Genomic DNA, 22676 nt, shown 5'->3' with positions numbered 1-22676 from the left:
CCATTCCCACAGGGCCCCAGATCCACCCAGGCTCAGTGGTGAGGCCGAGGCGAGGCAGCTACCGTCACAAGGCCCGGGCAGCGTAACGGGACCAGCCAGGGCTCAGAGGACACAGTGGAGCAGCACGGGCTGGGGGGAGTGGGCTCTGCTCACTGTGACATCAGCTCTATTTTCAGCTCAGCCTGACACGTGTACGAAGACGTTTCTCATCCCAACTTTGTTTCTTGGCTGTCAAGGCGTTTCCTAGTGTGAAAATTCAAGTAGCGAGAGAGACATTTTGCTTTTGTGCCTTTGCTTAAATATCCTGCAGTGAATTATTCCTGGGGAATTAAAGTTGTTTACACAGAAACAGAGAGAATCCCCACTGAAGACTTGGGAGGCCTGATCTCCATCTCTGGGGCCCTCGCGCCAGCTGCTCTCCAGCGCTAAGGGGTCTGGATGTGGGTCCACAGCCAAACTGCCGTGATCTGGGGCTACACAAAGCTTGTCCAGGTTGACTTTTTTCTTACTGATGTGCAGTATCTGAGCGACTTACACCTCAAGAGAGGTGCACAGAACTGGCCATAACAAGCTTGCAAAAAACCAAGTACACCTCCGGAGGCAAACGGACTTTTTCAGTTTCACAGATTTTGAAAACCAAAACCCAATTCATGTTGGACTGGTAATATATGGAAAAAATGGTCACATCATCCCTCAGCATGAACCACGAGAAGGAAACGGGGCCGAGGCTGTGTGTGAGGCAGGCGTTCCACTCTCCTGTCTACGCCAACTGGACTGGTGGGGACTGGCCGCCAGACCTGAGACTCAGCTGGAAGTAGAGCTGCTGCTTTCCCTCACTTCCAAAACCCGCCAACAGGCACTTTCACCACTCTGACAAGGTCCAACTTTAACCGTTATCTGTGCCTGCATCATCTGCTACTTCAAGCAACATGATGGGGCCGGGGGCGTGTTAAGACTCTGGGGCACAGAGCCCGCGGCACCTGCTGACCCCGGCGGGTTAAGCGGCCGTTACCTTTGTGCTCGTCTCGCTGACGCCTCCAGGTGCATGGCAACGCCCCGACCTTCGTTGACAGAAATCAAAGTGGAAACCCTTCTTATCGATCTTCCAGGTTTACTTCTTTAACTTTCAGAAGGTAAGACTATGACTACGTGCACGGTGACGTGCAACACGCAAAAAATCAAAAACATTACTTCACAGCTTCAAATATACCTGAGACTCCTACACCGTGTGGGAGGGTTTACAGCTGCATCTTCAAAAGAACCCTCGGGACTCGATGCCACCTAAGGGACTCTGCCGCGGGACCGCCTGTGAACAGTGCCACAGGAGAGGCAGAGCCCCAGAGGCCACATGAAGGCCAAAGGGCAGGTGAGGTGAGCAGGACCAATCCTGCTAGAAACTTCTACCCACCCCCACCCCCGCTAAAGCACAAGAACTAAGGGGGGCAGCCAGGATACATCTGAGGGTCTCTGTCAGAAAAAGTACATGTACATGCGAAACCTCCCCTGCACTAATTTTCTGAAGTTGGCTATTAAAAAAAAACTGTAAAAAGTAAAACACTTAAAAATACGAGAGAATGTCAATGACCAAGAAAATTCCAGCTATTTGGATAACTTTAAAAACAGCTGTCAAGGTAAATCCTTATCAGGACAAGTTTGGTTCTCTCTCCAAATGGGGGGAGGAGATTGGTGAGATGTACAAGGCTGCTTTGTCCCCACCCACATTTTTTTGCCACTGAGGATCTGGAAGACACAGACAAAAACAGCTCGTGCAGCTGATAAAACATGCCTCTCCCACTGTTCCATTTCTACCAACCCCCCCTGGGTCCCAGGCACCCCCCCCCCCGCCCCGCCCATCTATCTCACCGTGGGGACTTGTCTTCTCTTACTACCTGTGAAGCATGCTCCCGGAACCCACACCAATCCCTGTGAAACCCGCGTCCCCAGATCCACTTCGCCATAGCACGGGGACCGGACATGTGGCACACAGGGACCACGGGGCAACGCTCGCATCGGGGCAGGACGCTAACACATCACTGGACCTGGGTGCACAGGTTCTGCAAGGGGTCCCCATTTCAATTCTCAAAGCTACATGAAACTGCAGAAATCTGATTTTCCAGTCAAACTTTGTTCAGGTCCCCAGAGTTTTAAGTCATCTCACGGCCATTTAGGGAGCCCCAAACATGGGGAAATGTGCCTACGCCTATCACAATTCCACTTCCAAACCCTAACAAACCAGGGACACTTTCGAAGAACGTTTTCAGCCCTCTTCGTGCCTGTGCCTGGACAGTAATGAGAGGCGATGGAGAGGAAATGAAGAGGAACCATGAGGAGGAGTAAGAAACACAGTGACCTGGGGGGAAATAAAATGGCAATTGTTTCCATGAGTTACACTGTTTTTGTTTTCAGAAACTCTGAAAAATTAAAAAAAAAAAACTCATCAGAGAACAAGTACGTGTTAATCCCACCACCCTGAGGACCTGAAGATCTACTCACTGTCCCACTAGAGAAGCAGGTCAGAGCCTCTGTGTAGCAAGGTCTTGCCCGTGACCCTCATGAAGGGCTGCCTTGAACCCACAACCCAAGGCCAGCGCCGATGGCCTGGGAGAAGGGGGTGGGGGGCAGAGCACCTCCAGGGGCAGCACATTGGCTGCCCAAGGATCTACCCAAGATGTGACCTGAATCCACGTCAACGTGGAAAATGCCCCCTTCCTAAGAGCTGTCCCAGCATCACCTGCACCCAGAAACATACCACACTCTGCAGCCAGGGATGCAGGCGGGGGCCCTGGTGGGGATGCAGGGTTCTGCTGAGTGTGTGCGAGGGGCCCCCTCCCATTGTGCCTGTGTGTGGGGACCCGGGGAAGGTCCACAGCCACTGCCACTGTCAAGTAATGGTTTGGGGAAGAGGCAGAGGCACAGCTGCTACTCACCGAGGCTGAAGTCGGGTGTTTACCAGTGACCTTTTACACTCCTCCCAATCATCTTTTGGGAAGATGACATTTCTGGGATAACAGAAAATGATCAGAAGCAACTAGCTCAAAAGTATGTCCCTTATGCAGGCTAGAAGCTGTGGCTATCCATCCATGTAGTTCTGAGACGTGAATGTGCTGCGAAGGTGATCAGTGAGGAGCTGATGTGCAGAGAGGGAGGGTGGGGCAGAGGGAAGAGAAACCCCGCCTGTGAGCAGAGCCACCACCTCCTGGGGGCAAGTCTCCCCGCCCCTCCACCCCAGTCTTCCCTCAAAAACCGGGAAGTCAGAACTGGGGATAAGTAAGCACCCACCCCTCCCGCCAACTTTCCTTTCTCACTGTGCGCCCTACATCTGACTCCACACTCGGAGCCTGGGGGCAGTCTCCCAATTCTGGTCAACAGAGATGGAAATTAACTGAATTGAAACCAATCACCCAGGGTTTTGTGGCTACACCTCGGTTTTCCTTTTATTCTGTCACGTGCCTATAACCAACTGAGAACGTTTAGCACAGGATTCCAACGTGACTGCTCCCCACCCCTTCCCAGCTGGGCGATGCTTATATTTAGGTCCATTCGTAACCCCTGTAGAGGCGCTACTGTGTAGAGGTGCTATAACTTGATGGGTATTTGCGACACGTTGTTAGCATGAAGTTCTTGGTTCAAACAACCTGAGGTGTATTGAGACTCATTTTAATACAGCAACTGGTTAACTCTATATTTAACCACTCACTCCAAAAATCCAAAAATAAATAAAATAAAATAGATAAATATGCATATATATACACACACAGTATTGCTTTGCAGTTTACTTGCAACTCCGTTTCTTAGGTCTTGGGTCATTTACATTCTCAAAATGCATCTAGTTATGCAGTTTTCTAGCCACACTACATCCATGAGGCCTCCCCTCAGGCCACTGGCCTAAACAGCCGGCTGAGAGGAGCAAGCAGCGTGTGGCTATAACCCTGGAATTTGGGGCCATTTAACCTCTTGTGCTTTTAAAAAAGTTGCAAGAGTATAAATAAAAGAGAGCATAAATAAAAACTGAACACAAAATGACCTTAACCAAAGAATAAGATGTGCCCCAGAGCAATTTAAATTTCTAAAATTTAATTTTGGAGAATGAGCTGAAAAAATGAAGAAAGAGAAAAGATTCAAGCTGCATGATCTCATCTGGGATTGCAAAGGTCTGTCTGAACTTGAAGCCTGGGGTGGGATGACCCGGCAGTGCACGCCAAGACTCCTGGTCTGGGTGCTGCTCAGAGTGGAGACGCTGTGCTCACTTACCTTCAAGCACAGGAAGCAGGGTAAACGGCCTTCAAGACTGGCATGTGTGTTTATGTTGTGTGTAGTATGTGAATTGGACATAAAAAAAATTCCGGTTCCGTCAAAAATAATGTAACTCCTGAAACTCATGCTTCAGTTGAAAATCAGCCACAACACTACTGTGCTAATAGTAATAGGTTCCCACAATATACAAGGAAGTGAGCGTCACGTGTGCTGGGAGCAGACTGTGTGGAAAGGCCCCCGCGTGGAGAGCCCACGCGGTGACGGCGCTGTGGTGAACGTCTGGATGACGGCGGACCTTGAGTGCCAGGCAGCGCGCCCCCTTGTCAGATTCTGCCGAAGACACTACACATACTTACCAGAGACTGATAGTAAAGAAAAGCGATTAAAGACATCAATCATCAGAGGTGAGACATTCAGCAATGGGGCTCGTACAGCTTTTTGGAAACACTGACAAGAAGTCCCGACAGACTAAGGATGGGCACGCGGGGCTCAGGAGGCCTCCTGGACTTGGGAAAGGGCTTTGATCTCTGCAGGTGCAGCAGAAAACACGGCTAGAACTCCTAGCTCTGGCGAGGCCCGAGTGCACGGCCGTCCAGAAAGACCGGGAAGGGTCCAGAGCTCCCCCCGGGTGATACATACATTTATACAACAGTGGCGGCCAGGGGGCAGCAGTCTTTTCTGGCTTTACTGCATTGTAATTGTGGTCGCTGGCCCAGGACGGCGTGCTGCTCTCACAGGTCGGCTCCTTAGCGAGGACCTCACTCCTTGGAGGGACCACCGCCACCTTCTTTGCTGTGTTCTCCTTCTTGTCTGGAGCCAGTCTCTTGTGCACAGAAGAGATTTTAATGCCTGCCTGGATAATCAGTAAAGCCCCAATCATTAATGAGGTCAGAAATTAACCTTTGCTCGTCTCACTCTGCAGTGAGGGTCACGACTCAATCAGCTCCTGGGCCATCCTAAGCCCAACACACTGCATCTGCTCAGCAGGGGGCTGGCTCCTCCCCCACATCCAGCAGGCCCGCATCAACATCCGAGCAATGAGAAGGTCCCTGACGGAATAACCCGTCATCCTAGCATCCTGATGAGGTGCTAGGCCGCCAGGATAACCGAGGGGCCATGGAGTGAGGCAGTGAAGCAAGGCGGAGAGCACGGAGGGCCGGGGCCCTGTGTGAGAATGCGCCCAAGTAACACTGACAGGCAGGAGCTGCAGACACAACAGCACGTGGAGAAAGGACAGGCGTCCAAACGACATCCCTGTACCCCACCAGGAACTCAGTGCGGCACCCCCAGAACCCACTTGCCACCCCGCTGCCTGCGCGTCAACTCCCCACACAGACTCCAACAGGGACCGCTCTCCTCCCGGCGGGGCTGGTGTGTGGGTGGAGAGCTATTCCATGCAGCAGCCGGTTCCCATGTTTCTATCAGTTAATCCCTCGGCTAGAGGCGGAGAAGGAAAACATGAGAACACGTGCCTATTTGTAATGCTGACGAGAACACTGGTGGGCAAGGCGGAGGGCAGTGTGAAGGCGCCTGCATCCCATCTGGGCCTGTGTGCCCTACACTCTCCAAATCAACCCACCGAGCCCGTAACCTCCAGACGCTTTTGGTTTCAACTACACAAATGGTTGGCCTCAGTCAACTCACCTGAACGCTACATTTCTGAAGAATGATTTTTTCCGGCTTTGTCTTGGGTTTCTCTTTAGGTTTTGGTTTCTGCTCTTTCCCTGCGCTCAGGAAGCGCATGGTGGCCGCGGCGTGTTTCAGGATACAGTCGCTGCTGCAGTAGACAGAGTCGGGCTGCGCCACGCTCGAGCACCCGGGGCCAATGCATCTGGCGGCACCAGGCGCCTCTACGACCTGCAGGATCAGACGCGGCTTCAGCGTACTCACCCACTTTGGTGGGTGTGGCACTCTGTAACACAACTATTCATGGTACCGAGATTACTGCTTTTAATCGTGTATGAAAAAATTATGAATAAAAATGTACCTTTGTTTATTCAAAACACACAAATCTACCTCCCCTGAGTAAGGCCCTCAAGTTCTTAACTTCCCTTCATGCCACGCATGAAGGGCAGAACTCTAAGGGGACCCCGGCACTCGTGCTGCACACTTCTGAACACAATGGGATTTCACACCACAAGTAGGTTCCCTTATCGGGCAAATGGGCAGGGATTTTACCAACGAAATTAAGATCCCAAGTGAGAGGACTGTGAGTTAGTCCAAAGGGTCCAACTTCACCAACTGAAAACCCTTAAAAGAGGAACTGAGCCTCCAGAAGAGAGAGGATTCCACTGCTGCCTCTGCTGAGAGGGCGCCCAGGCCTAGGCTCGGCGGGCAAGGTTGTGAGATGACACCCAGGACACCCAATTAAACGTGGGTCTCAGAAACAACAGATAACTTTTTGGTGTCACCATGCCACAAAAATTGCCCGGGACATATTTTACATGCTAAATCAAGTCAGAGCTTTTAGAAGTGGATCTTTCCCCAGCCGAGCCTCTGATGAGACCTCAGCCCCCACCGACACCTGGAGGGCAATCCTGTAAGACCCAGAGCAGAGGGGGCCCAGCTAAGCCAGGCCTGGATTTGAGCTAATAAATGTGTGTTGTTTAAGCTGCTAAACAAGTCTGTGGTTGCCTGCCGTGCAGTAGGAACCTGGTTCACTACAAGGGCTGAACACAGCTGTCCATGATCACTAGAGGATGTTTTGATGGTCGAGACTAATAACATACATGAACATACCCCTCAAATGTACTTGAGCAAAATCTTGTATCTCAAATTATGCACTTAATTGCTTTTTCTCCACAGAATCCAAGTTTTACTCAGAAAAATACTTTATGTGTAGTCTCAAACACATCAGCAATAACATGACGTTTCCTACTGACTTACATTTCCATTAATTCTTCTTCCTTACCAGTTATCATCATACTTCCACTCGATGCCTCCTCATACCCCCACGACAGGTAAAATTTAAATGGTCCAGCCCTCGAGGCTACATCAGTGCAAGGGGGAGACGGCGGGGAGCTATGACACGGCCACCGCAAAGTCATCTGCATGCCCAACACTGGCTAGAGAACGGGCTGTGGGGGCGGCATGGGCCCCCAATTCAAGGAAGGCCTGGGGTGAGAACACGCTCTGAGTAGGACAATCATGAGAGCCTGAGACAGCTCTCAAGATGCACGGAAACCATGACAAAGAATCACGGCCCTTGGGCAGGAGAAATGAGTGAACAGAGCTGGGAAAGGGGAATATAGAGCTGCACAAGCACTGGGGAGTGGGAGACCACCATAACAGAGGGCGTGCCAGCCGCAGCCGAATTGTCACCCTGGGGAGCTGTGCGGTCACCACCGCTGGCCTTGGCATCTTGCTGCGAGGCAGGGACAAGACCACTGGTTCTCTCAAGGCGGTGACGGGTAATACAGGTGCACACGTGCCCCTGTGACTCAAAAATAATTTTGTTTGTTCACATATGCCCTTCAAACTCAGGATCCATTCATAAGAAAACTGAAGGGAAGACTTAAAAAAGTGAGTCCACTTATGGAAAATGTTAAGTCAGTAATAACAGCACAGGAGATAGATATGATTAACAAACATAGAGGAAGAATAGATAGGCCTGCCAGCCTTGAGCAGGTGCATGGACCTGGGAGCTCACAGAGCCCAGCCCCACGCACAATGCCACTCCTGGGAAAAGCTAACTTATCTCAGAAGACAAACGCTCCTGTCTTGATGTTTCTGCCAATGGCAGCTGAGGGCTCCACGGTCACCTCTACCGCTGACCTTGGGAGACAGGTACTTACGGGCTGGAATATCTTGAGTTTTTTCTTGCCACTTGGGTTTGCAGCTTTCTCAATTCTACCCTTAATTCCTTGGTCTTCACTCGATTTCTGCTCCACGGTTCCTATACTTGTACAGTCTGTGCCGTCGGCGTCCGCAGGTCTCGACCTCGAGTCCTGCGTGCCTGTGGTCTCAGAGCTGGGCTCGTCCTGCACTTGCAGGATGGTGCAGTTTGGGCAGATGTAATCCTCCCCGTTCCTTTCCAAGAGCCTCCCTCGAGCCTCAGAAATGCCCACACAGTCGCCATGAAACCATTCTTCACATCGGTCACAGCAAATCATAAACCTGGAATGATAAAATAAAGAATGGACTATTATTAGTATTAGGAATGGAAAGTGAGACCAACTCAATTTTAAACACAAGTCAAATTTCAACATTCTATTATGAAAAAAACAAAAATATTACAGAACCGTGGAGAGAACAGAATAAAGAGCATCCACGTGCCCTTCTCAATTTTACTAACATTCAATCAAATTTGCTTCATCTTTTCTTTGAGGGAAGCACTCTGCCCTTGACACCACAGTTCTTGTCCACAGAAGGGCAGCCACGCCCATACCCCCCCCACACCCCGAGCTGCCCCAATGTCCACACCACAGCCCAGTCTCAGCCGGTCTGGAGCAGCGTCACCCAGCGAGCTCTCTGGGACAGCAGATCCCCTCTGGTCCAGGCCGCCTTGTCCGTGGCTGGTGCGACGGAGGCAGCCAATGTCCCACGCCAGCCCCCACCTTGGTGGAGGGTGTGGCTCTTGGCAGTGCCCACCCACGCCGTTTTTGTTTTTGTTTTTGGACAATGACCTGTTCGTCTCTCCCAAGAGAACAAGTCCCTCATTCAGGCCACCCTGGGACTCTCTAAACTAAGACGAATGGAAAACGCTCTCTGGCACTTTCCACAGCTCGGGCTCCCCCCGGAAGCCTGGGCAGCCACTCCATCCTCCCACGACCCACCTGTTATTATGAGGCTGGCGGCACAGGCAGTACAGGGCGTTGGGGTCGTACACCTCACATTCGGGCTTGTGTCGGACTGCGTCTCCGGGTTCCTCTGCATTCCCCCCTGGGGCCGCCCTCCCTTCCAGCTGGCTCTCTCTGTCCATTTTCGCCGCCTGAGACGCAGCCCCCAGGTCGGCCTCCGGCTCTTGCGGGACGGGCAGCGAGCCCTCCACTGCATCGCCTGCCTCAACGTCCATGGTCTCCACGGGGTCCTCCTCCCGAAGCTTCTTCCGCAGGCGGCTCTGGACGCCCTTGGGGGGCCTGTCCGTGGGCTCCTGCTCGCGCTTTCTCCGCAGGCGATTCTGGAGTTCTTTCAAAGTCAGCCCGTCACTGTCGCTATCGGAGGTGTCATCCTCATCGCCACGCCCTCTGGCCTTTGCCGAGGAGGCCGTTCGTTCCTTAGCACCCGTGGAGCCAGACCTGGGACCGCTCTTCCCGTCCGAGGTGCTCTCCACGCTCCCCTCAGAGGCGCTCTCCACATCTGTCACTGGACAGGACGCCGGCTCCGCGGAGTCCTCTAGGGACACGGGGGTGCCCCTCCGGCCCCGGCGCCGTACCGTGGTCAGGAACTCCTCCACCCGCTCGGTCCGCTTTGGCTGCCTTCCGCTGCGACGCAGCGACGGGCTCTGCTGCTGCCGGGGCAGCGGCTCCAGGGCATCCACCTCTGCATCCCCAGCGCCCTCGCGCTTGGCGATGGTGGTCCTCCGGAACCCCCACGTCTTCCTGAACTCTTTGCTGGTGGGCTTGATGGCCTTGGGCGCATCCTCACCACTCGGGTCACCCTTCTCGTCCATACCTAACGGGGAAATGCAATCAAACCACACCAGGCGTCAGCCAGGGCCGCGGTCCAGGACCAGGACAGGCACCCACCAGCCACGAGAGCGCACGAGAAAGGGCAACACCCGCACGGAGGAAACCCAGACACAGTGAATCGCAACAGTTCTCCACCTACAAAAACCGAAGGCGTTTCCTAAAGTGCGCTGAGAGGATTCAAGGGGGTTCTTGAAGAAAACTGTAACAGTTACGTATCTAGTGTTCAGTAGAAAAGCACAGCTAGCAAACCAAATCTGTGAATTGGTCAACTGCTGAGGACGAGGATTTGTACAAGAGGTAGCAGGGAAAGAGGAAGCGAGCAGCAGTGCTGCCAGGACAGGACAGGGTGGCGGCTGCTTCGGGCTCTCCCGCACAGAGATGCGGGGCCCACCTGGCTCTGCCCGCAGAGCTCGGTGGACAAAGCGCTGTGCTGGCTCTGGGCCTAGTGCTTGGAAGCCCCAAGCTGCGTGTGAGACGTCTGACCACGCTGCTGGAGGGATCACGTGGAGATGGGGGATTCGGACCCTGAACCCTGCCCAGATTCCCGAGCCACGACTGTGTTGACACAAGATGGGCCCATTCAGCTCTGCGCGCAGGGTCTGCAGCAGCAGTCGATGGGGACACTGAGAAAATACGGAGCCACACAGCACCTTTGGTGTATATTTCTTCTCTCCTCTTTCTAACAGACTGTTTAAAGGGTCATGTTTGTGAAAACTTCACTCCTGTTTAAAATGAAAAAGCCTGAAAAAGATAGTATATACCTTGAGAATTTTTTCCCAAGCTGTGCAGGCTTCAATTACATTTAAATGCTAACGATGACTCAGGTTTTATGCCATGTTCCATTCCAGGGGAAGGACTAATACAGAATGAAAACCTTCAAACAGAAAATACACAAAATTAAAAATCACACACAATTGAATTCTCTTTTTGGTTCCCACTAAGTATTGTCACCTCCCATTTCCATGTCCAGGTCTGTAACTCCCCAACCCTGGGCCTAGGCCCACACTCTCCCAGGCCACTCGGAAGCTTGCAGGAGCTGTGACATCAGCACCTGTGCCACCAAGGACCACGCCACTGTCCTGGTCACCCAAGGCTTTCTGCAGGAAGGACTCTCCTCTACAAAATACAGTTCTCACCAGAGAGAATATAAAACGTCATCGTAAATGCACTAAAAAAGCCACTCATGTAAAGATAAAGTAGTGCTCTGAATCAGATTCTTAACACACAATTAGACACTCTTCAAGAAACCTTGGGCTAAAGCTTAAACCATTTCAAACAAATACTAATGTTACATTAGTTTCTTTACATATAATGCCGCTTTTGAAATAGAAAACATGACATCAAAACTTAAAATTGTGTTGCTGGCGTTTAACACTATTGCCATGTTACCTGCCCCACATGGAAGCTTGGGCGCTTCTTCCGACTTCCTAAAAACAACCAAAACCTGGCCGATGCAACTGCAGGGTCCAAGGGAAGCGCCAAGCCTCGAAACACTGCTGCTGCCGGTCACTATTCACAGATTACAACGCAGATTATCTCGAGACTGTGATCATGGAGTAAGCTCCTAAAAGAAAACAACAAAATAGTTTAAAGATTTAAAGCAACTATAACTAAAATCATGTTTAAGGAAAAAAAGGCATGAAACTTTCCAAACAATCTCTTATTTGAATGTACATTACGTGACCCACAAAGACATTCGGCGAGTCGACAAACAAAATCCACAAAACAAAGTCCCCTGCTTCCCTTAAGGACTTTTAAAGAAGGGAAGATACTTTGACTACACTCTGAAAGCAGGGGGCTGGACAGGCCTCGGCTGGCGCACTGGTGGGGAGGAAGCTGGTGGGCAGAGGGCAGAGGCCTCAGTGGGAAGGAGAGTTTGAAAACTGATAATTCGTACCAGATGCTTTCCAATTACAATCTTACTTTTGAGATGGACCAAGGTCAATAAAAACCCAGAGACAAGAGAGAAAGGAACAAAACATGAAAAGATGAACAAAAAAATTACACATGAAAAGTCATTATTTAGAAACTCTTTTTTTTTTTTGCGGTACGCGGGCGTCTCACTGTTGTGGCCTCTCCCGTTGCGGAGCACAGGCTCCGGAGGCGCAGGCTCAGCAGCCATGGATCACGGGCCCAGCCGCTCCGCGGCATGTGGGATCTTCCCGGACCGGGGCATGAACCCGTGTCCCCTGCATTGGCAGGCGGACTCTCAACCACTGCGCCACCAGGGAAGCCCTAGAAATCTTTTTTTAAAAAATCTATTTAATTTTTGGCTGCGTTGGTCTTTGCTGCTGCGTATGGGTTTTCTCTAGTTGCAGCGAGCGGGGGTCTACTCTTCGTTGTGGTGCGTAGGTTTCTCATTGCGGTGGCTTCTCTTCTTGTGGAGCACAGGCTCTAGGCACATGGCTTCAGTAGTTGTGGCATGCGGGCTCGGTAGTTGTGGCTCGTGGGCTCTAGAGCGCAGGCTCAGTAGTTGTTGCACATGGACTTAGTTGCTCTGCTGCATGTGGGATCTTAAGTTCCCTGACCAGGGATCGAACCCGTGTCCCCTGCCTTGGCAGGCAGATTCTTAACCACTGTGCCACCAGGGAAGCCCTAGAACACTATACCTATGTCATCCTTTTAGTTAAAAATCTAAGAAAGATTTCAGACTAATGTTATGATTATTGAACATCACAGTGGTACAGTTCATCTACGTGTATTTACATATTTAAAGAACATTTCTCCTCCTGTGCCCTCATTCAATCATGATACCTAGTTTGTTCCACAAACATGTCTCTGTTTCTAGGTAAGTCCTCGATGTTAACATTTTAACACATTTCGCATTCTAGACCCAGGACTCCCTGCCCCGCACCTCACCTCTTCCTCACCTCACACCAACTGCCTCCCCTGTAACTGTGGTCTCCTTGGTGACCTCAGAGCAAACATTCCGTCCCACCTCCTTTTAAAGAGATAGCGACCATCTCACTCTGGTCACCCCCGCCCCCCCATGGCCACCACCTCTCTCACATGTGGTCAACCCATCTCAAAACGAGAAACTTCTCAGGAGAAACTGTTCACAACAGTGAACATTTATAAAAGCAAAGAAATTACGATGTTCTCAGGAATTAAAAAGTTTTTTAAATTTATGTTAATATGAAGCTCCCCAAAAAAACCCCATGCCTCTGGATTTGAGTTCTGAATAATCAGAAGAGGAAAATCCAGTTATTTCTGTTAAGTGGAATGAAGTACTTTTTTCAGAATAGATCATATCATTGTAGATAATCTGGTTCATTTTGGTTCATTTTTTTTTTGATTTTACATTTGCAAGATCGCTTTCATAATTTCTTCCCAGAAATTCTAATGTAAAATTTCAGGTCACGAAACAAAAACAAACCCCTATGATCAAGGCCAAAGTTAAAAAAGAAAAATTGTGTTATGCTCCTAACACAACTTAAAATGTGGGTCCACACACAACAGCAGGTCACCAAAACGGTGGTCACACCGTACTAGCAACAACGTTTCCCCAGAGGAAGAGAACGGCGGGCGGGCATCCCTGAAACTGGGAAAAAGAAAACCTGGAGGCGAACATGATGCACTGAGATAGTTTTATATCTTTACATTTCTAAGTGCAAATGTCCTCTCAGCTGAAAACGGCTCCATTTCCTAAGCAGACCTACAAATAGCAACACGAAACCTTAAGCTCCCCCAGGCCACCCAAGGGCAGGAAGCAGCCCACCACCTCCCAGGCAGCTCTCCAACTTTTTGCTGTTGAGGTCCCTTTATACCCTTAAAAACTGAGGACCCCAAAGAGCAGTTGCTTATGTGGGATATGTATTTCCAAAATTAAACCTGAGAAAGGCTTTCAGAATTGTGGATGTTCCCTGATACCACATCAAACCTCGACAGGCCGCATTTACATGAAAAGTAGTTGTGACACGAATCTGCAACCATGTCCATGAATGCTCCACACCTTCCTGCGTCGTAACGCACTCTGAAAACATCTTTTGCCTGTGTGCACGGCGGCCAGTTGGACACATGCAGAGTCCACACGCTGGCACATTTCATTAGATGACATGAGACGCATCTGTTAATGTTAGCGCCCATCTCCTGAAATGTCTTTCATTACTGGGAAGCCATCAAGCTCAGGGTGGCAGATAGAAGCTTTTCAAAATGCTTCGTTTAAAGCTGGAATTTTGTCATCAGTAACAAACATTGTCAGTTGCTTTCCTCGAGTCTCACACTGTGCATCTTCGAGAAAATGCCTGCCACACACCACCTGGAAAAATGCAGTCCATCGGTGATGCTCTGTGGCCCCCGGCTACAGGCACCTCTGGCCCCTCAGGGGCACTACCAGGAACCTCTGTGCCAGCAGTGCAAACGCCGACCCGGCAGGGCCGGCTCACGAGGCCGACTGTGACCCTGGACAGGGCTTCTGAGCTCTTAGCCTCCAAAGGGTTTCAAAACACACCATTTCCGGTAGCTCAAGAACATGCTGGATACACGCCAAGCAGTCACACATATCCTCACTTCAGTGTCAGAGGAGAGGAAACATTTGCTTCCACAAAACTGTTCTAAAACCACCACTTCATTTTCCCTTCAGACTATCCAACCCTTGAAAAACGTTCAGCTGCCAGAAGTGATTTTCTTTAGAGCAAAACCAAAAATACGCTCCCCAAACAAACAACGTGAGAGACGGCCAACTCTACAACCACGTAAGTCTGAAGGCTCCACTTCTACAAAGCTCGCAACGGGAGGCACCGCCTCTTACCCACCTGAGGATGTTTAGTTCTATGGACTGGAGACTAATTTCTCTGAGATACTTTAAAATATAATACATAACCACACTGAAGCTCCTATTTTCACAGCACAACAAACACGAGAAAACAGTTGCAGCTTCTCAAAAAGGTAACACACAAGCGCACACCTGTCCTGCCCACCTAGCGGCAAAACAAGGTGGTCCTCCGAATCTCACACCCCCGAAACAATATTCAAAGCTAACAATTTTAATTTTGAAACAATTCTAACCTGCCGGTCACAATTTATATCCAATGCTATAACGTAACCTCATTATTTCGGACTCTGCTAACTCAATTTATGGTTCTAACAGGCTGGGCCAAAGTTCACAGTTACTGGTATTTCACGTTAAGAGTCTTCCGTCTCATGACGAATCCTTTGCTGGGGATGAGGAGGGACTGAGAAGATGCTGGAAGTTCTATGAAGTACTTAAAAACGCAAGCTTTCCCAATTAAAGCCTCTTTCACAATTCCGTTTTTATTAATGGGATAGTCACTAACGAGGGCACGCCCAGGAATTTGAGAGGACACGCGACATCCTGCCGACCTGGCAGCGCTCCCTCTCAGTGACCCCACGCTCATCCTGACGCAGCTGCACGAGTGGCACTGCAGTCCTTTAGGTGGCCAATCCAAAGTACGCTGCTTTCCACGTAACACTGTCATTACTAAAATTCCCCTGAAGCAGAAGGCCCCACAGCACGGTGAGCTTCTCAAGCGGTGACCACAGAGAGAAACCTAGGAACCACCCGCTGTTCAAAACTTCTTAGTGTTTTTGCTCTACAGGCCTGTGCAGACAAAAAGTCAAACTTGTTGCTTAAAAGCTCGCCAGGACTGGTGCCTCGGCCAAGCTCTGGTGAGGCCGGGACCCCAGCTCCCCCATTGCAGGTGGGCAGTGGGCACTCTGGTTTCTCTCTATCCACTTCCTAGTGAAAACACAGGCTTGTGACCTCGGTGGGCAGCTCTCCAAAAGCGCTTCAGGAACAACCAGCAGAGCCACCTGAATGCGTCCAGGTTAAGGTGGAGGAAACGAGGCTTTCCCTGTTCTCTACGATACCACTTGCTACCTTGGATGGACTCCTGCTGTGGTCTGCAAGTTTGTGCCTCCGGAGCCCTCCTGAACGGGATACCTGCCCTGGGAAAGAGGCCCCAGAGCTCACCTGGCCCTGCCACCGGGACCCAACTGCCCCGGCATCCTGACCTTGGGCCTCCCGCCTTCAGAGCTGCAAGAAATCAAGTCCACTGTGTAAAAGCTCCCAGTCTGTGGTCCTTGCCACGGCAGCCCGAGTGGACTGAGGCAGCTCCCTCTTGTCTCTCAAGGAACAAGAAAACATGGCTTCAGACACTGGCAAGGGACTATCTGAATCCTACAGACAAGGCTCCTGCCTGGGTCTTAGGGCCCCTCTGAACTGCACAGGCTCTTGTCCTCACGAAGTCTGCAAGATGGGGCAGGTCTGGCTAAACACCCAGGACAACACTGGGATGGGCCCCCAAACGGGAGCCTCCCCTCTCCTTCCCCAACCAAGACAGAGGGTGTGACTGTGAGGGGGGAGGGGGGGAGGCTCACGGGACCCTGGGCACAGTAAGTCGCTCCCCAGGACAGTCAGCCCTGCTGGGCACCTCATGGGCTGCTTCCTAGGCACCCTGATCCTCCAGCTCCGCCCCGCTAACTGCCCACCCTATCGCTTTCATATCCGCAATGGTCTATCTGGGCCCCGACTGCACCCGGGCTGGCTACTCCCTTCCAGCACCCACAGGGGCACTGCTGCCAGATCCCCGTGTCACCCGTAGCACCCAGTGCAGGCCCGGTGCACCGTGTCTCACTGCAGCAAGAGCTGTTGGTTAAGGATCTGGCAAGAGCTGTTGGTAAGGATCTGGTGAGAGGCTGTGGGTGAGGACAGCCTACGATAAAGGCAAAATGCCACCCACCGTTCCCTCAGGCCGCAAGGCCCTTGGGGCCTCCTCACCCAGAGCGCACCCCAGCTGTACTCTGGGGCTCTGGTTCCAGGCGGTCCACTTTGAGGGGGACGTGTGCACTGAACCCTCTTCACTGGGGACCACAAACTAGCCAGATATTCCACGTTTTCCCCAAAAAGCAAGAACATGGTTGAGGGCCCCCTGAAAACATTGCTTATCTTCTTAAAAGTAACCCATTTCCCCAGGTGTTACAAGTTCAGAGTCAACTGCCTTTTTAAATTCCCATTTCTCAACAACAAGAGCATTTCTAACCATGATCTAGAGCAGAGGTTCTCAAAGTGTGGCCCCCGGGCCTTTCAGAAGGCCCCCCCCCGCAAGGTCAAACTATTTGCACAACACTAAGGGCACGGACGTGGTGGTTTCTCAGAAGCCAAATGACAGAGATAGGACGAAGGAGACAAGCTGCCTTGGCAACTGTCGCTTAAGCCAGACGTTAAGCCAGACGTTCTGGAGAGCTGCAAAACCCTAGGACAACACTACCTTTCTCATTAAATTGTTTTTGTTTTGGAACATAGTTTCCATAAAGTGTCATTTATGTTATTATTTTTAAGTAAGTAAATTTAAATGTCTCTTTTTTTTTTCTTTCTGCGGTACACGGGCCTCTCACTGTTGTGGCCTCTCCCGTTGCGGAGCACAGGCTCCGGACGCACAGGCTCAGCAGCCATGGCTCACGGGCCCAGCCACTCCGCAGCATGTGGGATCTTCCCGGACCGGGGCACGACCCCGCGTCCCCTGCATCGGCAGGCGGACTCTCAACCACTGCGCCACCAGGGAAGCCCCTAAATGTCTCATTTTTAATGCCAAATATGGGAAATATCAATAGATACAACGTAAACAATAGCCCTCTGGGGTCCTTGTTAATTTTATGTGTAAAGGGGTCAGTCTGAGAATGGCCACCACCACAGACTTGACACTACTGGCAACGTCAAGGGGCTGCTCTTGATGGGCCGTGACAGTGACGCTCCCGGAGGCTGCTCTCCCAGACCCTCCCCACCTCTCCTCGGATGAGAAGGCACCAATTATGAAACTGCAGCATTCAGAGGGACTGCCACCTAAGTCCAAAGAGAAAATGGTTGGAGGAAAAAACCAAAGGCCTGCTGCTGCCTCACAAGTATCTGCTTCACGAGTGGAGCTGCATCTCATGCCACAGGCCAAGGGGCAAAAATAATGCTTGGAGACCTTGGAAATGCAAAAGTCAAGAATTAAACTGTACACTTGAGCTGGAATCTTCCTTTCTTTCTCTGAGATTAGAAGAGGCCAATGTCTAGCTTTGGGGGGCAGTGGGGAAGGTCCAAGCTTAAATAAAGCAGTTATTAAATAAAAACAGGATTTTCTGTACTGATTTTTACAGATCCATGCAGAGCTCAACTTGAGGCAGCTTCCCCGACTCCTGCCACTGCCCGGGTGGGGAAAGTGCAGAAGAAAGCCACCTTACTACTAAAAACACAAATACTGTTTAAATTACAATCTAACAAACCTGAAGAGTCAATGGCTAGCACTGACCTAGCCCTGTGTCCATGGGGCACGGGGGGCATCTCAGGGGTACCGGCTCAGCATCCCCAGTCCTGACCAAGGCAGCCACCAGTGTCCTCCTCTGCTGACCACAGCATGACCACAGCCACACACTAACGAGTAGGGTAAGTCCTCTGAGAAGCAGATAGGGGCTGAGAGGCTCAAGGGGCAGCACCACGGAAGAAGGCAGGCTTCACACCAGGGTGTCCCTGCCTTCAACCCCAACTGCAAACCTAACAGCTAGGTGTGCTGCCCAGGGAAATGGGGACAACTGTGAAACTCCATCGTGTCAAGTGCCAGTCAGATTATGATAAATAGCCTGTGTCATTTATTAAAATGACAATGTCTGCTGGTGAGTAGCTGGGAAAACAGGCCCTCACAGGAGAATCTTGAAATATCTACAAAGAGCCCCTTCTATGCTCGGCACAGAGCAGGCAGCACCTCTGTTCCACCCGGCCAGGTGGGACTGCTTCACTGTGACCTGCCAGGGATAACTAGGGAAGTGCAGGTGCCTTTATAAGGGCACTCCCAGCATGCCTTTTTTTTTTTTTTTTTAAACTAAGGGACACAAACCAATGTCCATCACCAGGAGACCAGTTTGAGAAAAACCCAGAAACAGCCATGTGATGCAATTCTTTAAGACTGTAATTAAAGGATGATGAACTCTACAGCCCCTGCCATGGAAAGAGCCCCACACCCTTGAGCGAAGCTAGCAGGTAACAGTTCCCAGCACATCTTGACCTCTCCCACCCCGAGCCAACCAAGTTCACAAACACATCCACAGCTGTAACTGGGCTTCCAAATGGTGCCATTTCTGGGGTTTTTGCTTTCTTTATATCCTTTCATATTTTATATCCTTTCTTTATATCCTAATTTTCTCTCTCTATAAACTTATTTTTGCAACCCAAACACAGTACAGCTATCTTTACATTGGGGAGGAAACCTCATTTACCTTCCTGTTGTAAAGGTGTATTAAATACCTCTGGAGTGTCTCTATCAGCATATGAAAAACAAAACCATAGCACCTAAGTGTGACACTCAAGAGAGAAACATCTGCTTTACAAATTACAAACACGATAATCACACCTACTAAGTAGGTTTTACAATCATGGCTACAACAATTCTTATTAAAATGCGTACAATTACCTTTCAACTTCACATAACAACTTACCCTCAAAATCAGAGGTGACCTTTGAACAACGCAGGAACTGGACTCCCATCCAATTCCTGTGTTTAACTTGGCTTCCATATACCGCAGATTGTGTAGTACCGTAGTGTTTACTACTGGAAAAGTCCCTGCGTAAGTGTACCCGGACAGTTCAAACCCATGTTCAAGGGTCAACCATACTACTCAAAAAATAAAATGAAGAGAACAGTATGGAGGTTCCTTAAAAACCAGAGCTGCCACATGATCCAGCAACCCCACTCCTGGGCATGTATCTGGAGAAAACTCTAATTTGAAAAGCTACATGCGCCTCAAAGTTCACTGCAACACTATTCACGACAGCCAAGACATGGAAGCGACCTAACGTCCACAGACGATGAAATGGATAAAGAAGGTGTGGTTAATGTATACACCAAAACATTACCCAGCTATAAAAAAGAATGAAACGCCATCTGCAGCAACATAGATGGACCCAGAGATTATTATACTAAATGAAATCAGAAAGACGAATATATATCACTTATATATGGAATCTAAAAAAATTTACATAAATGAACTTACTTATTACAAAACAGAAATAGACTCAAGCGTAGAAAACAAAGTTTATCCCACTGCCCACATGCTCGGGCAGGGGGATAAATTAGAGTTTGGAATTAAAAGAAAAAAAAAAAAAAAAGGCCTAAGCAAGAGACTCCAGGAAGTGTGGGCACTTAAGATCAAGGGAGCTCAATGTAGACCGTTAGGCCTCCTCCTTCCCAACCCAAATAGTACGTGTCCATTAACTGTTAATCACAGAGCCTTTGCAGTGGAATTAACACACATCATTTGATGCTGGCCTTAAAGAGAGTAACACTAGGTTTCCACTGTACCTGACGCCACCATTTAAATAAGAAAAAATGCAAAAGGGACTGTTTAAGGAACGTTTTTCTTAAAGGACTTCCCAAAGCCACCAGGTGTATGAGAAATCAGGCCTCTACTGGACGGGACCCAAGGACAACAGTGAGCTGACCTGTAAACATTCAACCTTGGCTCTGTAAGAGCCAAGTGCAAGTCACTTGGTAGCTTGCAACACGTGTATAAAAAAGGTAAAACACATCATGTTAACAGAAATAAAAAACAATCAGGACCTGGAACATCTGGGAAACACACACTAAAAAGACCCAGTCCGCGGGCTGCCAGGGAAGGGACTCCAAGCCAATAAGGCACCCTGTGGTCAGTCACAGAGAGACTTCCAGCGTCAACAGCAGAACCCACAACTCCACCGCCAAAAAGAAAACAGGAGCCAAGTCCCCACTCCAAACCCTCCCCCCCTCACCAAGAAGACAAACCCCACGCGCACGAAGGGCCACCTGAAGCACTGGGCGCCCCGTGTCCAAGCCCCAGTGACACATTTCCTCAACAAGCCATTGTGATGCTCACACACGCATACATGCTGTGAGGGGCACTGTTCGCCAGAAAGAAATGGTGACCGCCGGTAACAGCAGACAATCAGGGGAGCGGCCAACTGCCCAACTTTTAATTCTACCCTTTCTTATCAGAGCATAACTCGCTTCGCCTGAAACAGCCTGAATTTAACCGAACACTAACAGAAGACAGTTCTCGGTGTAAAATCAGAAGTAAATTAAAGATACACCGTAGTCCTAACCTCACTGTTAACGTAAGCCTGCAAGAACACGGGCAGCTAGGAAACAGAAGGTGCTCAGGAATGCACTAGGCAGAACGCTCCACAACAGGGTTGTGGCTGGGCCTCCCCAGCTGACACCTGAGACGTCTGCCGTGTTAAGATGGGAAGGTAGAGGACTAGACGTGGAGACGTATATGTTCAATACATGCCACCCTCAAGTGCCAAAAAGGGGCTCCAGGGACATGGCTGCCGACCCTCACAGGTCCCCATTACACACGTCTCCAGGGCTGGGAAGGCCACCTTTCTGGTCCCTGCTACAACCAGGGTGCTTGGCACACAGGATGCAATAAATATCTGTTGAATACAACGAGGAATCGTTCTAAAGGTCACAGATCTTATTTCCTTAAAACCCATGGCGAAGATATGGGGATACGTGCCTGTGTATACCTGATTCACTTTGTTATAAAGCAGAAACTGACAAACCATGGTAAAGCAGCTATACTCCAATAAAGATGTTGAAAAAAAAATCCATGGCTAAAGCACCTTTCTTGGAAACATGAAGCCAGGGACTACGTAGCTCTGGGGAAATCATGGAACATTTGTCTGGGGTTGGCCCAACGGCCCGGTTAGAACCCAGCTCTGCGATCTTGGGCAAGCTCCTTAAAGGTGCTTTGGCTTCTTGGAGGTTAGAACAGGTACAGAAGCATCCTACTCACTGAGACGACTTAGCACACAGCAACTGCCCAGAACACGGTCAACCTTGGTGGAACGCCCACTGTGAGCTGCTGCTGGTGCCAAGTGGAGGCTCAGCTTCCCGCTTACCAAGCTATGGGTAATGAGCTTATGTGAGCACACTGAAAAGATCTCAATATCCGCCCTTCCCTCCTGCAAAATACTCAAGTACATGAGGTTCAAATCTCATTCCACCAATGTGCAAATTATATGGATATTATCTAAGGCCAAAACACGAATTAAAGAGTATCTTCAACTTAGCTCAGGTGCTGTCGTTCTAAGGTCCTAACTCTAAGCTCACCGACTGAAGTGCTGGATTCAGAGCAGAAAACCTGCCCTGACCTCCAGGGTTTCCCAACCTGGCGGGGGAGCAACCGAGGGGGAAAGAAAAGTGAGCAAATGAGGGCGTGAGATCTGAGGCCCAAAGACGTGAGCCAGAAAGGGCCCGGCCGGGCACACCTCCGGTGGAAGGTGAACGTTGCCCCTTTCTACTCTGACGTTGACCAGAGGATAAGATATAACACAAATTTGTGTCCTACATCAAATCGACAAGTCGCACAATAAAAGCTAAAAATCCGTATTTTATGGCTAGGCACACACTCTTTAAAAGAGTGAAACCGATTTTCTGAAGGCCTTTTTTGCTTCCTATAGCATCAAATATCACACAACTATCGAAATGTTATTCTTTACAGGAATAGTCGACCAGAAACCAAAACCATCAAGCGAAATAAAAGCGAAAAGAACCACATTAAAAAAAAACAAAACCCCAGAATGAAACTTCATCTCCTTTAAGGTGTCCAGAGCAACTAGACACTTGATAAAAAACAAAAAAACGGAGGGGGGGATTCAATCCTACGTTACACAGTTACTTGAAACAGAATCACTTCCTCCACGCACCAGCAGCGAGACCAGGAACTTCTAGGAAAAAGCATCGCCCTCCTCCTGCACTGCCGCTGGGGGGTCACCGGGCGGCGTCCTGCTCGCGAACCTCTCAAGTCGTCCACACCGTA

The 22676-nt window shown here is 50.0% G+C and overlaps 1 protein-coding gene across 1 annotated transcript in view; it reads right to left on the bottom strand.

Moving 5' to 3' along the window:
• DIDO1 (death inducer-obliterator 1) overlaps positions 1–22676 on the bottom strand; it is a 45096-nt gene that overhangs the window by 14667 nt on the left and 7753 nt on the right. The window contains exons 2-7 of the mRNA XM_024750156.1: positions 11274–11448; positions 10646–10758; positions 9030–9867; positions 8049–8370; positions 5899–6111; positions 4894–5107 (exon numbers count right to left, since the gene is read on the bottom strand). Coding sequence (XP_024605924.1) covers positions 4894–5107; positions 5899–6111; positions 8049–8370; positions 9030–9865 — 1585 coding nt within the window. The 5' untranslated portion in view covers positions 9866–9867; positions 10646–10758; positions 11274–11448. The remainder of the gene's footprint in view (positions 1–4893; positions 5108–5898; positions 6112–8048; positions 8371–9029; positions 9868–10645; positions 10759–11273; positions 11449–22676) is intronic.

This window comes from Neophocaena asiaeorientalis, unplaced genomic scaffold, assembly GCF_003031525.2.
Source record: "Neophocaena asiaeorientalis asiaeorientalis breed wild unplaced genomic scaffold, Neophocaena_asiaeorientalis_V1.1 scaffold606, whole genome shotgun sequence".
Lineage (NCBI taxonomy): Eukaryota > Metazoa > Chordata > Mammalia > Artiodactyla > Phocoenidae > Neophocaena > Neophocaena asiaeorientalis.
This window is presented reverse-complemented; position numbering and strand designations above follow the sequence as displayed.